Source organism: Dama dama, chromosome 15, assembly GCF_033118175.1.
Source record: "Dama dama isolate Ldn47 chromosome 15, ASM3311817v1, whole genome shotgun sequence".
NCBI lineage: Eukaryota > Metazoa > Chordata > Mammalia > Artiodactyla > Cervidae > Dama > Dama dama.
The window spans coordinates 71270978-71288155 of NC_083695.1; the positions used below are offsets into that span (position 1 = coordinate 71270978).

The window sequence follows — 17178 nt, forward strand, 5'->3', positions numbered from 1 at the left end:
GACTCTGTGTTCCTAGTGCAGGGGGCCTGGGTTTGATCCCTAGTCAGGGAACTAAACCCCACATGCTGCATCGAAGAGTTTGTAAGCCACAACTAAAGATCCCACATGCCACAGTGAAGATCAATGATCCCGCATGTTGCAACTGAGACCTGGAACAGCCAAACAAATAAATAAATATTTTTAAAAAAAGCAGCAACAACTGTGAGCTTTGGTGATGGATTGATAAAGAGGGGTAAGGGAGAAGGAAGAATCCAGGATGCTCCTGGGTGTCTGATTATTACAATCAGGGATGGTGATGCACTTTGCTGACATGGGGTGAAGAAGTGGAGCTATGTATTTCTGACCCGAAGAATTTCTTTGCTGAAATGTGAGTGCCATACACAGGTGGTGCTTGGTGTTAAGGGTCTGTACTGGCTGGCTGACAAAATCCCACATTGCTGAGTCACAGAGAGAAGTGGCTTGGACAACAGTCAAACTTTCTTCTCAAGTACTTCTTAAGCTCTGGGTAGTTTCTGTTGCCACTCCCTCACTAGTTGACTTATTTGTGTTTCCATCAAGCCCTCCCTGCACCCCCACCCCACCCCCAAAAAACACAATATTCTTTTAACTACAACTTGAGCATTTTAAAGCCATCACTAGAAAAGAAGGTGAGGAGGCAAATCTTGCTACTGCTCCCAGAGAAAATGGTAGGTAGATGATAGAAGGTGAGCAAGAAGTGTGAACTCTAGGAAAGGGATACTGATCTAGGCTGGAATCAGCCATGACTTGGGAAGCTGAACTTGCTCTGTGCTAGAGCAAAGGAGAAACTGAACAAAATCAAACTGAAAAGGCAGTGGAAAAGCATGTCTTACTCTCTGCAATCTGACTGGGTTTTAGATGAAAATGGAGGTTTCTAACTGGGTTTCTGGGGAATATCTGTGGCTGGTATTCAGGTGGAGATGCCCTGACCTCTACATCGTGCAGATTACAGGAAGAGGAGTGCTCTTTCTTTCTTAGTTTGGAAGGTGAAAGACAGACTATCCCAGAAAATGGACTTGGAGGGACAATTGAGGAAAACAGGTGAGTTCTCACTGTGAATGATTTTTGATATTAGAAATAAAATCTAACACCCACAACTTTTTTTTATCTAATCAGGGATGCAAGGAGCAGCCCTGAGCTTCCAAAGATGATAATCAGTGTCTTTCACTATTTTTAGGAAGCGTGCAATCCTCCTAAACCCACTTTACCTCTCTCAACTTTCTTTCCTTGCAAATCTCCATCCCATCATCACTAGACCAGTCCTGGACAGGTTAAGCCTAATCCTCAGCTTGAGGTTTTATCCCTTTGTAGATCTCAGCTTGTCTTAAAGGCCAAAAGAGCAATGGTCTATTCGAGTTTATTGAGCTCTAAAACCCAAAACCTGTCCAGGACCATCCACAGGAAAACAAAACAACAACAAAGGACATTTATTTTCCACGAAGAATTCATCTCACTTCCAGCTTCTCAGCTTTTCTTGGGTTGTAGCCAAGCTCTGTGATATCTGAAAGATGACTTTTCTCATCTTGCTAAAATGTTCACCCATGAAGTAGGTTTTCTAGGATCTTTAAACATGGAAAAAGATTATACAGCATATTGGAAATTACTCCATTTATTAAGTAAACATATCAACGACCTTCTGTGTATCAGACAGACATTTGCTTTCTGTGAAAAGCAATATGTACAAGAAAATTGAGAAAGCAAAAAGTGAGCATCACTTCTCTGGATAGAAAGATGTAAATAATGAAAGTTTTTACAGTAAAGGTAAGCAGTTGCAACAGAGAGTAATTATTTTCTACTTATTTTCTAATTATTTCTACTTATTTTCCTGTAATTGATCCGTTTTACAGTAGTCATGATAATAAACCTCAATTTATTGAGCTCCTACTATGTATTAAGAACTTAGTAAAAATTGAGTCCTTCCAACAACCATATTGCAGAAGAAACAGACTCAGGGAGGGTGAGTTTAAGACTCCAGTTTTCACATGCACTGCAAAGGCGCCTGCAGTGGGAATGTTGGCTGTGATCTCCCTCCAGGCGCCCAGGCTGCCGTAGCCGGGCCTTCCTTCTTGAAGAGGGTGGGGAATCCGGCCTGCGCGCTGGGTCGGGTCGCCAGGGGCTTCTGCTCTCAGGTTTCCTTTCAGGGCCGGGGCAGCGCGGGTCCCTCTGCACACAGCCCAGGCCGGGCTGGCGGCTGCCCCAGCCTGGCACTTCTGAGAAAAATAGGGGAGGGGCGACCGACTTCCTGGTTGGACCTTAAACTCCATTGGGAGCTCGGCCTGTGCTGCGCTGCAATGTCCGGCGGAACGGTCAGGAGCCTGGGGAAGGGTGAGGCTGCCCTCCGCGATCTGCAGCGGGGATCTGGGCGACCCTCGGCCGCGGGTCAGGGTGCGGCTGAGCCACCCGGGAAGGCACCCGCCCGGGGAAACGCCGGGGCCGCAGCGCGCGGGACCTCTCCACCGCTGGGTTCGGGGCACAGCTGGAGGCTGGGGGTCCCCGCCACTCTCTGGGCTTTAACTGCGTCCGCTTCTCCCCGCAGGAAGCGCGCCCCCGGGGCCCGTCCCCGAGGGCCTGATCCGCGTCTACAGCATGAGGTTCTGTCCTTTCGCCAAGAGGACGCTCCTGGTCCTGAGGGCCAAGGGAATCCGGTGAGGGCTGAGGAGGGGGCTGCTCCCCGATTTGGCCATGAACCAGCTGCTGAGGAAGGCCTCAGTGGGAAACTCGGGCAGGGCCCCTTTACTGCAAAATAAACTATTCTCAGCCTTTCCGAGATAGAGCAACTTAGAGACCCTATCCCCGAGGTGGGGGTGGGGGGCCGATGCCACAGACTCCACCAGTCTGGGACATTCCCGTTAGATTAGCCATTTTATGGATCAGAAAAGCTGCTGCTGCTGCTAAGTCACTTTAGTGGTGTCCAACTCTGTGTGACCCCAGAGAAGGCAGCCCACCAGGCTCCTCTGTCCCTGGGATTCTCCGGGCAAGAATACTGGAGTGGGTTGCCATTTCCTTCTCCAATGCATGCATGCACGCTAAGTCGCTTCAGTCCTGTCCGACTCTGTGCAACCACATGGACAGTGCTAGACCTCCAGTAAAGCTCGTGGTATGCAGAGATCACACCGACTGTACTCACAAGCAGTAGCTCTTTGAGCTCTGGCAGATCCCCGAGTCCTGCTATATTGCCCTATATCCCAGTCCAGAGTCCCGGCCTTGACACTCCTCTGGGCAGAGTGCCAAGTTAATTGTACTGTGCATATTTCTATAGTTTGGGTTATTGGTTGAAGCAAATAAAGTGTCTATGCCTAAAAATTCACGCTTTTGGGAAGCCACACAGAAACTAGCAAGGTTACTGACATAGGTGTTTCCACAAGAAAGATGCAAGTCATTGGCTTATCTCTGACACTGAAGAGCTACTGGAACCTTTTCCCTTAGAGACCTTTGGAATTTGTTGAACAAACAGATACATGTGGTGTGGAAGTCTTAAGAGAGAGTTCCCATTCCAAAGAAATTTCTATCTATGTGCTTAGAATTTATAAACTACTTTTAGTCTTCTGGGGGAGAATTAAGCAGGCAATTCCTTTTCCCTAAAAAAGGTAAGATATATTCCAAAGGGGAAAAAAAAAAAACAAATGATTTATCAATTAGTCATCACTTCAGTAAGATTTCCATCATATTCTGGGTGAAACTGGTTCTGAACACATAGCAAAATATTCAACATTTAGTAACATTTATCAAAACATTGTCTTATCCAAATATCATAATATTTACTGTATTAGTCAGAATCTCTTATTGCAATTAACAAATATCCAATTCAGTTGGCTTGAAAAAAGACATATCTTGTGCTCATACAATTGAAGAATCCAGGATCAGACTTTCCTGGTGGTCCTGCCAATGCAGGGGACATAGATTCGATCCTTGGTCCAGGAAGATTCCACATGCCTCAGGGCACCTAAGCCTAAGGTGCACCAAACTACCGAGCCCCCACTCTAGAGCCCATGCTGGGCAACAAGAGAAGACACTGCAATGAGAAGCCCATGCACCAAAACTAGAGTGTAACTTCCACTCTCCACAACTAGAGAAAGCCTTTGCACAGCAACAAAGACTCCATGCAGCCAAAAATTAAATTAATTTTTTTAAAAAGAAAAATCCAGCATCAAGACACAGCTGGATTTGAGAGCGCAAAGTCCTGGGTGAGTGCCCCTCTGGACTTCTAGGTTGAAAACAACCCTATCTTACTTACTGGCACAGTTTTCCAAAGGGAAACGGGATTGATTTACCATAAAAATGTGTGTAAAGGGGGTGAAGAGTGCAGGCAGTGCAAACAACAGAGGTCTACTTTGTTCATGAATTAGTTTTTAGTCCCAGGGGACTTTGATCAGAGAGGTAGCTGACTTTACCATGGGGCTTCTCAGGTTCCACTAGTGGTAAAGAACCTGCCTGCCAATGTAAGAGACTTAAGAGATACAGATTTGATCCCTTGGTCAGGAAGATCCTCTGGAGGAGGGCATGGCAACCCACTCCATATTCTTGCCTGGAGAATTCCCTATGGACAGAGAAGCCTGGTGGGCTACAGTCCTTAGGCTCGCAAAGAGTCAGACATGACTGAAGCGACTTAGCATGCATGCATGCAGACTGCACAGCATTATCAGTTCAGTTTAGTTGCTCAGTCATGTCCAACTTTGCGACCCCATGGACTGCAGCACGCCAGGCTTCCCTGTCCATCACTAACTCCTGGAGTCCACCCAAACCCATGTCCATTGAGTCGGTGATGCCATCCAACCATTTCATCCTCTGTCATCCCCTTCTCCTCCTGCCTTCGATCTTTCCCAGTATGAGGGTCTTTTCCAATGAGTCAGTTGTTCACATCAGGTGGCCAAAGTACTGGAGTTTCAGCTTCAGCATCAGTCCTTCCAATGAATATTCGGGACTGATTTCCTTTAGGATTGACTTGTTGGATCATTACAGAATCTACTAAAGCCTGGTTTTCTCTAAAAGGCACATCTTCCAACTTGTTGCAGCAGGTATGTTACCCTGTTGGCTCATCATGCCAGATTACCAAAATGCATATGTGTTCTGAGAAACTTCTTTAGTACAAAAGCCCAGGATTTACCTTTCTTTTCATAGTATGAAATTTCAGAAATCTTGATAATTCCTTGCCAGAGAGCCTCATTATTCTTGCAGTGGCTTGTATATGAGTGTACAGTGTACAGTAATTTGTCAGCAGACAACCCACAAATGCCACTATTCATTCTGGCTATTCCTTTCTTTCTATGGGAGAGGGGGTGGGATTGTGTATTTAATCCTCAAGCTAAATGATTTTGTAGCTACTCAGGTGGATGGGGATAAAGGAAACAAAAGATGTTGGGGTGTATTATTTCTGAGTAACTAATCGGTTCTATTGAACACTTATCCAGCTTTGACAATGATATGGACCTGAGACCTGACTTTAACAATTATATGAAACTTCCCTTCCTCTTATTTCCCCTACATCTTTCAGGCAGGATAGAAATCAGATCCAAAAACAATCTTAATATAGTTCGGACTTCACCTGTTTCTTCTTTATGGGTTTATTTAGTGTAATTTAGTCATGTGCCATTTTAAAAAAATATCAATGCATGGAAATTTAATCTGAAAGCTTATCTTGTGGATGAATTTTTTGGATTCCTTAATATTCTTGTAAAAAATTGATGAACTTTCTATTCAGATTAGCAAAAGAAACTGAATTTTGTTAATACCATGTTGATTCTTATGTAGTGAGACATGAACAAACTCAATTAGTTGACTCAGATATTTTTACAATTAAGATACATCTTAGTTCCAAATGGAATATCTAATTGACAATCTTGAAGAATTTCCACTTATTTATTCAACCAATGTGTGTTGAGTACCTATCCAAAAATGTTTATATATTTCATACCATTTGAATCTATTTAAAACTTTGCTCATTTACATGTTTGTTTATGAATATGACCAAGACATCAAGCAGATCACTGCTTTCATGGAGCTTACATTCTAAGGAGGTGACATAACAAATATGTAATTAAGTTAGCAAAGTAATTTCAGATGCATATCTTAAGTTCAATGAAGAAAGTAATTCAAGAGATATAAAAAAGGCCGGTGTGGTCAGATTGTAATGACCAAAGCAAAAGTCATAGGAAACAGATGTGACAGGTAACCCAGGGCCAGATCACATGGCATAAAAAGGGGTTCAGAGTTCATCCGCATTGCAGTGAGGAGCAATCGTTGTAAATAAGCAGGAGGGTGGCCTCATCCAACTTACCTTTGTATATGGAGAGTGGGGACTTCCTAGGTGGCTCAGTGGTAAAGAATCCACCTGCCAATGTAGGAGATACTGGTTCAATCCCTGTGTCTGGAAGATCCCCTGGAGAAGGAAAAGGTAACCCGCTCCAGTATTCTTACCTGGGAAATCCCATGGTCAGTGGAGCCTGGTGGGCTACAGGCCATGGCCATGGGGCTGCAAGATTCTGACACGACTTGGCGACTGAGTACACATGCATGAGCAGAATGGCGACCTGTAGGGAGGCCACAGGGGAAGCAGAGGGGCCGGTGGGCCTACTGTAGAGGTCCAGGTGGCAGGTGATGTCTTGGACGAGGTGGCAGTGTTAAAGCCGAGAAGCAGATGAAGCCAGACTGTGATTTGAAGGTCTAGCTGACAGGTCTTGCTGATCCATGAGATTTGAGGAAGAGGGGACAGGGGGAAGGAATCAAGGCCATGTTGACTCGAAAATCTGGGGTCTGATCAGCTAAGTGGGTGATGGGACCAACGAGATTTTATTCAGGAATACAAGAAAAACGTTACTGTCATCACTGTCTTCTATGTGTTTTTTCAGGCATGAAGTCATCAACATCAACCTGAAAAATAAGCCTGAGTGGTTCTTCAAGAAGAATCCCTTAGGCCTGGTGCCGGTTCTGGAAACCAGTCTGGGTCAGTTGATTTGTGAATCTGCCATCACTTGTGAGTATCTGGATGAAGCATATCCAGGGAAGAAGCTGTGGCCAAGTGACCCCTATGAGAAAGCTTGCCAAAAGATGGTCTTTGAGTCCTTTTCTAAGGTGCGTGTTTAAGAAATTTCAGCTCCTATTTAAAATATCTTTGTTTTTAAAGCTGAATCAGTGCTGTCACGCTTGGTTCAGTGATTTGGGAGGGAAGGACACACAGGATTATGCTCTTGCCGGCTCTGACATGTCCTACGCGCCCTTTCATGATCTGAATCCTTTTTACTTTCCCAACACTTTACATTCTTGTCATGCTGAAATTTTGCCCAGACTTGCTACCTTCTTCTCTAGTCTTTCTAGAAGACACTTCCCCCTTCTCACTTTGCCTGGTTGTCTCAAGTTCTCTTTTGTGCAGTTTGCACTTCTCTATGAGTGGAACCACAAGGCTGAGGGCTGACTGTACTGTGCCGATTTATAGAAGGGGTTTGAGCATTCAGATTTTCCTATGGCGGGGAGGGTGGTGTCCTGGAACCCAGCCCCCACCTCGCCACCCCCAGCAAACGCTAAGGAACCACTCTACCTGTCCGGAGACTGCTGTCTTCCGGAAGCTTGTTAGTGCCCAGCTCTGCGCTCCCACAGGCGCTGACGTGCCTCTGTGGGGACTCCTGCTGCCTTGTAAGTGTGTTGTATGCCTGTGTGTTGTACCAGGGCTGTGAGCTTCTGAGGATGAGCGCTGTGTTTCCATTACTGCTGGCTCACTGCCTAGGCCTGTCACCAGCCCTGCCACTTCTTAGCTGTGTGACTCTAAGCAAGTTACTTATTATTTACCTCTGTACCTCAGCTCATGTGTAAAATGAGTATAATAAGGGTTCCTGTGCCACTGAAAAAAATCAGTTAATATACAACACCTGAAGTCCAATACATGGTAAATACTCAGTGTTAGCCCTCATTCTTCTAGCCACCGTGTTTATCTGTGAGCATCTCCTGTTTGTTGGCAATAGCTCCTTATGGACTGAGTAAATGGCATTCCTGTAGAAGAGCTTTCTGTGTTTGAATTAGCATCAGTATTAATTCAAACAATTAGATTAGTTCAAACAATTAGTATTAAAAAAGGAATGACCAATAGTAGACAATGTGAATAGCCACATCAGGTTATATCTATATAATATCTATAAAATTCTGTTAGTTCATCGGGATATATGTCAGCATAATAGGAAACATCTTGTCTCTAGGGAAAGAAATGGTGGAAAAAATACCTAGAAAGTGAGACTTGTAGGGAGAACATATTGTTTAAGGAAACACTGAAAAGGGAAAATCCGGCAGGGAAGGAAGAGGAAATTGGCTGGCTTAGCAGAATGAGAATGAAAGAATACTAGAGATTGCCACTGTCAAAGATGATAGACAGGGAATATGGTGTTTACAAGAAAGATGTTGGAGAATTAAGGAATCATAATACTGAGATTCCTTGTATTGTCTAGAAAGAAAAGGAGCTAACAGCTGGAGATGCGCACTGTTTCTTCCCTGCTCACACTCAGAGAAGAGGTGGCCTTAAGTACCACATGACCCCATCCTCCTGACCACAGCTCAACAAGCCAGAAATGCCCCCAGCTGTACCCTAGACCAAAAATATTTTTCCTGGAAACTTGGGAATGAGACACAAACTAAGACAATAAAGGTGTTGAGATTTTGGAGCTGTATGTTTATGTCATTGGAGACTTAACAAGCCAAAGACACACAAAAAAAGAATTTTTAGGAAAGCAGAGGTTAAGAACATGCAAAGGGAATTGACATTTGGCAAATAATATGAAGCAGACAGTCAAAGAGAAGCAGAGATGAAAGACCATCTAGACCCAGGTGGAAATGTGAAAGGAACGGGTGCCTGCAAACCTTCAGTTCCAATGAAGGCAAGCTGTGCCAACACAGATAGGCTTTCTGGACATTCTCCTGTACTTTTACAAGGGCTTGTTTCCTTACACTGGGACAAGTGGATTTCTGTCTTTTGCAGTGAGACAATACCAAAGACGGAGCGTTAAAACACAAACACCTCCACCACAAGCATTAAAGCATCTGCTGCTACACCTGTCAAGTCTTCAGGTTGTCAACCACTTTGAGCTGTTTTCTCATGCTTGTCTCAAGGTAGAGATCAGGAAAATCTCCTTCCTAGCTCTCTCTGCAACTGGGGCCAAGGCCTGGAACCTAGGCTCTTCCCCTCACATGCACACATTTTAGGGTTCAGTTCAGAAATGAGACACGTGGAGAAGTAGGCTTGGGGTAGGGCACTGGTTCTGCTGATGAGAGTGGCTGGTGGCAGAGCTCCTGGCTTTCAGGAGCTGGGGTGATTGCAAGATTCAGTTCCAGCCTGGCATCAGTAACCTCATCGTCCAGCGTCTGGCAGGGGTACAAACCGTAGCATCGAGTGCTCAGTTCACTGGTGGCAAAGAGGGCTTCCCATCAGGTCAGTTTCCAGCATGGTTTTGGAATGGTCCAGTTCAGTTCCAGACCTATTTGTTCAGCCCCTCAACAATTCAGTGAGCAACAATTCTATCAGTGTCCTTTTAAGATATGTTTGACTCAAACTCAACAAGACGGCTTCTCCTAATCACTGCTTATAAAATCTTGACTCTTAGAGCATCTTAGGCCACAAAACTGTTTTTAAGATAAGTACCCGACCTCTGTGAGTACAGAAACCAAAGTTTCTAGAACACTCTGACTCTGGGACTATAAGGGTTCTGTGGTGCTTTAATATGAAGGGGCTGATATAGTTAGCTTCACACTGATAAACTAAGAAATTATTCTCTGTCTAGGTGCCATCTTTGATGGTAAGTTTTCTTAGAATGCAAAATAAGGAAGATTGCTCTGGCCTAAAAGAAGAACTGCATAAAGAATTCAGCAAGCTGGAGGAGGTAATCAACCCCTTCTTGATTTTATGGGAGTAATACATGGTATCTATCTTTTTCTTCTATTCTTTTTTTTTCATATTCCCATCTCCAAAATCACTTTAAGGTAATTAGCAATAATACCAAAAAGGAAATTTTAGTTTACAACAGATAGCTATAAGCTGTTGTGTTTAGGATATAAATGAAAACACCTAAAAATGTTTTGTCATGGACTTGCTTTTAGAACATTTTATTGCATTGACATTAAAATATCAAGGAAAAATGTCACCCACATTTCCACAATTTGTCACCTGTTTTAATTTTTCTATGCTTGTTCTATGTATATTTTTAAACATTAACCTAACTGTAATCAGAGCATAAATCATTTGTGTTCTTTTTTTCTACTTAATATTATATAATAAACATTCCCCACCATAAAGAGATGCCATGAATTAGACAGACACTTGGGGAAGCCCAGATATGGTTTACCTGCTTTGCAGGAGAGCTGCCATTTGGATTCCTCTTCCATTCACACTGAGCATTAGTTTTTACTGAGGGAAGACACAGTTCCTGTTTCATATGGAAATACAGCCTTTTATCAGTAAGTATGAATTTTGCTGTAGATTATTTCAGAAACCTTTTTTTTTTTCCCCATTAAGAAAGTCTATTATTCTCTCTCTCTTTAGTCGCGAAGTTGTGTCCAACTCTTGTGTCCCCATGGACTGTAGCCTGCCAGGCTCCTCTGTCCATGGGATTCTCTAGGCAAGACTACTCGAGTGGGTTGCCATTTCCTTCTCCAGGGGATCTTCCCGACCCAGGGATCAAACCCGGGTCTCCTGCACTGCAGGCAGATTCTTTACCAACTGAGCCTCGAAGTTTGCTGTTTTTTCCTTTTAAAGCCATGAATGAGTGTTCAATTTTATTGAATGCTTTGTCTGTTTCTATTACATCTTTTCAAATGTTCATAAAAAATTTCTCCCTTTAAACTGAAGAGTATAGTATAACATTTTTCTGGTGTTGAACCATGCTAGCATTACTGGGATAAAGCCTAATTATTTTAAATGGTTTTCATATACATTCTAAAATTAATTAATATTTAAAGAATATTTGTATATTTGTTTATATAGTAGATTACTTTGTTCTAATAGTATCTGCTGAACAGTATGGGAGGTAGAAAGTGATAGGCAGTTCATACTATACAGATGGTTAATTTGGTGGCAGACCAAAAACATACTCAGGTAGATATAAACAACCTGTTTACAATGCAGAATGTTATAAGGGCCCTGAAAAAAACTATGGATATCTTATAAATAGCAAAATGGTTTGGTGTTAATTAGCTAGATAATAATCTCAGTTCTTCTCTCTATAAAACCATAATACCAATTCACTTTCTTAAATTTCAGGCATACACTTTTGTGCTTGGTTTTCAAAGAATTTTACTTGGCATCTGTTTAATAATTAATCTAGTTATTTCCAATATATTTTAAGTAAACTTTTCTACTGAAGTATTATATGCAGAGATTTACTCAAAGCATAAGAGTATAGCTTGATGAATTTACAAAGTAAACACAGCCATGAAACTGGCAACCATATCAAGAAAGAGAATATTAGTTTTGAATGATTTTTGTACTTCATACAAATGGAATCATAATATTCACTCTTTGGGGTCTTACTTCTTTCATATAATATCAAGTTTCTGAAGTTCATATATATTGTGTGTAGTTAGTTCATTCCTATACTTTGTATAGTGTTCCAATGTATGACTACTGCATAATTTATTCATTTTAGTCCTGATGGACAGTAAACATTTCCACTTTGGGGTTATAAAATAGTGCTGCAATGAACATTCTTATACCTATGTTTTAGTGACTGTATGTTCATATTTTCAAGAAGTAGGATTACTGGGTTATAGAGTATGCATGCACTCAGCTTTAGTAGACAATGTTAAAAACATGGCTAAACCAGTTTATACTTCTGTCAGCAGTGGGTCCACAGAGTTACTAACTTCATCTTGTTCCTTTTAGCCATTCTGATGGATGTGAAGTGGTATGACATTTTCATTGTAATTTGCATTTCCTGAATGACTCATGTAGCTGAGCACTTTTTCAAATGATTATTGGCCATTTGGAACTTCTCATTTGTGAAAGTCAAGTCTTGACCAATTTTCTGATGAATTGTTTGCCTCTTTCTTATTGATTCCCAGGAGTTCTTTCTATATTCTGAATACCAGTCCTTTGTTGGGTATGTGTGTTGCAGAGATCTTGTATTCTGTGGCTTGTTTGACTTTTTTCCCCTTTCCAGTAAAATAGACTGTTTTGCATTATCCCAAACCAAGAGGTTCTAAAGGTTAAACTAATCAGACAAACCCCAACTTGACCATGTCAGGGCAAAAGTTGCCACTGTCACTTACTTGTCTTGCCTTACCAGATGCAGAAATAAGAAGTATTCTTATGCTGTTTAATGTTCAGGTTCTGACTAATAAGAAGACAACCTTCTTTGGTGGCAGTTCTCTTTCTATGATTGATTACCTCATCTGGCCCTGGTTTGAATGGCTAGAAGCCTTGGAGTTAAATGAGTAAGACATTTGAATATTTTTTGCATAATTTAAGATAATGATAACTGGAATTGTATATACTAACCTTTTTATGGACAAAATTAATGTATCTCATCAAATAGATTAATGGAAGCAGCCAACAGAAGGATACTTTGACTTTCCAGGGCATGCCCTATACCTAAACTCATGATTTTCTCCTATCTCTGGGGTTTGGCAAGGGTGGGGAGTTCTGTGACAGGTAGTAAAATGCTTGAAAACTGATTTACTCCTTCCCTCTTGGTTAAAAATCCATAAGGATATACATTTTTTTATAAGGATGTCAGGCAGGATTGTGTGATCAATGTCACCTCCCATTTACCAGCAAGAGTCCCACACCGTTTTCCAAACTCCATGTTTTGAAGTTTAGCAGCCACCTTAGCTTACTCCTACTTCCTAGAGCTTACAGTTACTATTAGTCACAATCTGACCAGAGAGTAATAAACATGTAATGTTCTTGGTCGTCTTTCATGTTCTCATTTAAAAAAAAATATCAGTCTCTCAGTTTGGACAAGTTCTTAGGTTAACTGAGCAAGTCACTTCACTCTAGTTTTAGATTCCTCTTCCACAAAACAAGGACCTCTACAATATCTTTCAAATATCATATTTTATGATTTTGCCTATCTTAAAGAAATATTTCTAAAGGACTACTTGAAAAGATTAGAGGAAAACAATATGAAACTGGCAAGTTATAGGAGCATTTGCAATGCCTTCCTACTTAGCCTTGTTCATCCCTTCATGCTTTCCATCTCCCGCAGGTATGTAGACCACACTCCAAATCTAAAGCTCTGGATGGCATCCATGAAGAAGGATCCCACAGTATCATCCCTCCCCACCGATGTGAAGACCTTTCAAGGTTTCTTCAACCTCTACATGCAGAACAGCCCCGAGGCCTGTGACTATGGTCTCTGATGGGGACAAGAGTCAGCAATGAAGACATAGCTGATACTTTGCTTCACTAATATGAATAATACCATGCTTTTATTTTACCAGGTGTTCTCATGTCTTATTGGATCACCTTCTCTGATTTGATATCAAATTTGGCTATACTGTGGGCTTTCCTTAAGACCCTCGTACAGAAATATAAACATATTTCCTGTCTCAGAATGCTCAAATGACTCCAAGGGCTATCACAGTCCATGCTGATAGATTGGATGATAAACTACAGTGCACTTATTCTTAAGGCTGATCATGAGCTGGCGTCAGACTGTCCCTGTGCTTGCCTCTCATAGCTGATCTCTTTTTCACATCATTATGATTGCTTAAATAGATCTTCAAATTTTTCTGACCTCACGGCTTTTGCATATGCCTTTCCTCTGCTTGGAATCCTCTTCCTTTTCCTCATCACAAAGTTCATCCTTTAAGTATTGCTATGAATTGAATTTTGTCCCTCAAAATTCATAGGTTGATGTCCTCACTCTCAGTATCTCAGAATGTGACTGCATTTGGAAGTAGGGTATTTCCAAAATGAAATGAAGTCATTTAATGTGGCCCTACTCAAGTATGATTAGTATCCTTACAAAAGGGGAAATTAAGAGACAGATACACAGAGAAGGCGAACACCATGTGAACATGAGGACAGTTATTCACAATATGGAACAGATTCTCCGTCACAGCCCTCAGCAGGACTCAATCCTGCTGACACTTGATCTCATACTTCTGGCCTCCAAAACTAAGACAATAAATTTCTGTGTTTAAGCCACTCAGTTTGTGGTACTTTGTTAATGGCAGCCCTAGCAAACTAATACAACCATCAAGAGGTGAGTGGGTAAATAAACTGTGATATATCCATACCATGGAATAGAAAGGAATCAACAATTAAAACACAGCAGCATGGGAGAATTTTAAAATAATTGTGCTGCATGGAAGAAGCCAGATCCCCCCAAAAAGAGTATATAATGTATGTGTAATTCTTGAAAATGCAAACTAACCCAGGATGTGAATAAGCACATCAATGATTCCCTGGGAGTAAGTCAATGGTATATGGGTATGTGTGGTGAGAGCCAATAAGGAAGGACCTGAAGGAGCACAGAAAAAAATTTGGAGATGATGGATCTATTCATTATCCCAATTATGGTGATGCTTTTATGGGTAAGTCAAAAGTTATCAAGTTGTGTACATATATATATAAAGTTGTTTATATATGTGTGTGTGTATATATATATATATACACGCAGTGAATTATACATCAATTATATCTCAGTAAAGCTGTGGTGGGTCTTTTTTTTTTTTTTTTGGCCGATTGCAGGATCTTAGTTCCCCAACAGGGATCAAACCCATATCCACTGCAGTGGAAACATGGAGTCTTAACAATAAGACCACCAGTAAATAGTAAAGTTTTTCTGCATAAACTAAATGTTATTCTCTGAATCAAGATTGTTACATATTTCCATGAGAAATGCTGGTATGTAAGGAGTATTTGCAATCATTCTTGGATTGAGAATATTAAGTATTTCCCCTTAATAAGACAAATTCCCCCCAAAGGAGTTTATATTATGGATAGAACAGTGAATGCATCTTTGAAGGTGACCACATGAAGTGACCCAGCAAAGACCAGACGTGTGTCTTATTCACAAGTATTTCCTATACAGCTGGGAAATGTGGTATAATGTTCCACTCTCTGAACATTTAATTGTTCTAATGTTCCTAAAAACAGTTACTTCAAACTGAACTCTAATATGGAGACCATCTTAATTTCAGCATTAGTGGAAATAATGAAAATAATTCATAGGTAAAAGATGAAACTTTATGTACTTATCCATATATTCTTTACCTGACAAAGGAAATATTATAACACATTAATAAGAAGAGAAAGACAGTAATTAATCTCTGTTAGCTTTTGCCCTGCCAATTTGCTGCCTGAAAGTAGTGATTATATTAAGCCTTATGATTAGGACTTTTATTCCTTCCATTTTTCCTTGTTCCAATTTCTTATGTAGACGTGCTTTGATAAAATCCAGAAGGATAAATTAAAATGTGACCCAATGAAAGGAATTCTGCAGGAGGCTGCAACTTACCAGAGGGCCAGTTAAAATTCTGGGAGGGAGGAGTGACTAGCCAGGTAGGTGCCACAGTAACTGAAGGAAAGTATAGTCCAGGAGAACATTGCCTATAATATAAAATACGGTACAAGGATTTAATCATCATGGTCAGGTTAACTATAGTCTTATAATTTCCCTTATTTAATAATTTTCACATAATTCAAATGTATTTGCCTCCTGCAATGTCTAGGCTGGTTTCTAACACTATTAACAGAAAGCTATTAGCAAAGTTAAGATCTGTGTTTAAAAGATTTTTGAGTGAACTAAGGCCATGAGTTCAGTGCAGAATAAAGCACACTGCACTATGTATGTCCCCGTGTGCCTTGAAATGGCCCAAGAACCGTAAAATATTCCATAAATATGTGAAACATGTTAATTAGAGAAGTTATTCAAACAACTTGAAATACATTGGGCAGTTGCAATAATTCTAGCTTACTTCCATGTCTCTGTCCCTTAGGCCATATCTGGCCCTAAGCTTAATATCTTCCAGTCCTTAGAACAACTATAAAAAGTTCTTTTCTCACTTGTACCTACAGTTGAACAAATGAAACTTGACTTTAAAGTCTTAGCAACAAGCTGTTTAAAATCTACATCATGAGGATGCTAATACAGGGAAGTGTCTGCTTCTGCCTCCTTGTGTGTGAGGCTTTAGTTTCCCCTCCTCTAGCTGCTGTTCTTCACTGCGGTTCCATAAACACAAGTTTTGCCTTCTCCTATGTCTGTCTTCTTTACGTTCAATTCTCTATTGCTCATTCTACATATTTTTAATGGCCCTGTTTCTGCATTTTTACACTTTTCACTTTAACTGAACTTACTGTTCCACTAAGCTTTATCATTTATTGGGTTTATTTAGCATAGTCTGGTCAATAAAAACAGCTTGTATGTTCTGAGCATCCAATGCAAAAATAAATATAATTTCTTGAGGGACAGAGGCTTTAATGGAATAATTTTCTATCCTTGCTAGACAGACACTTCCTCCCATAATTGAAGATTATTAATTTTATATTTTCTTTACATTTATTTTAAATTTACAAAACACAAGACTTTTGAAGAAAACACACACACACACACTAACCATTCAGAGAAGAAAAACAAATGCTCCTTAATTATACTACAAAATTTGATAAATTTGTTTTTGGTGTTTTCTTGTGTTTTTACTTATAAAAGCACATTTTTTTGTTAAATATAACTTTGCTTTTTATAGCTATAATAATCATGGATTAAATAAATAGCCTACATAATAATTCATTTTAGAAATGGAACTTGGATCATATATTCCATGACTTCTATTGAGGTTTTTTTTGCTTGTTTACCTTGAGCATTTTATCATTAATAATTTTTCAAAAGTGTGAATTTTAACATTTGCATAGTACCTCTTTACGGGATGTTTAACTTATTTAACCATACACAGATTACTGGAAATTTAGGTTGCTTCCAATCTTCTGCTATTATGACAGTGCTTTTAATTCGTTTGCACACAAATGTGTGGCCATATTTCTGATTATTTCCTTTAAACTGAATTATAGTTCTTGAAGTGGATATAGAGTAGATATTTACTTCTCAGGAAGCTTGTATGAATTCATATTCCCACCATTAGAAAAAGAGTGCTACCAGTTTCACTGCACTCTGTGCTAGCAAATATGAGGTTTAAAAGAATTGTGACTTTGATAAGTAGAAAAACCTCACCTTTGTTTAAATGACA

General features: G+C 40.5%; 1 protein-coding gene across 2 annotated transcripts; it reads left to right on the forward strand.

The window, feature by feature from the left end:
• The first annotated feature begins 2121 nt into the window (after window positions 1-2121).
• On the forward strand, window positions 2122-14137 carry GSTO1 (glutathione S-transferase omega 1). 2 transcript variants are annotated; one of them, XM_061162566.1, is made up of 6 exons: window positions 2122-2324; window positions 2555-2663; window positions 6864-7086; window positions 9774-9872; window positions 12314-12420; window positions 13194-14137. In XM_061162566.1, the coding sequence occupies exons 2-6, from the start codon at window positions 2605-2607 to the stop codon at window positions 13345-13347; spliced, it is 642 nt and encodes a 213-aa protein (XP_061018549.1). In that variant the 5' UTR covers window positions 2122-2324; window positions 2555-2604; the 3' UTR covers window positions 13348-14137. The 2 variants fall into 2 exon arrangements, with proteins under 2 accessions (XP_061018549.1, XP_061018548.1); XM_061162565.1 differs by having other exon boundaries at window positions 2124-2343.
• Window positions 14138-17178: the final 3041 nt, after the last annotated feature.

Bases quoted from the DNA above. Each gene is read 5' to 3' on its own strand.
- GSTO1 (XM_061162565.1), top strand. From the start codon at position 2,310: ATGTCCGGCGGAACGGTCAGGAGCCTGGGGAAGG. The intron at 2,664-6,863 runs GTGAGGGCTGAG...GTGTTTTTTCAG, and splicing joins CTGAGGGCCAAGGGAATCCG to GCATGAAGTCATCAACATCA. The intron at 7,087-9,773 runs GTGCGTGTTTAA...TTCTCTGTCTAG, and splicing joins TCTTTGAGTCCTTTTCTAAG to GTGCCATCTTTGATGGTAAG.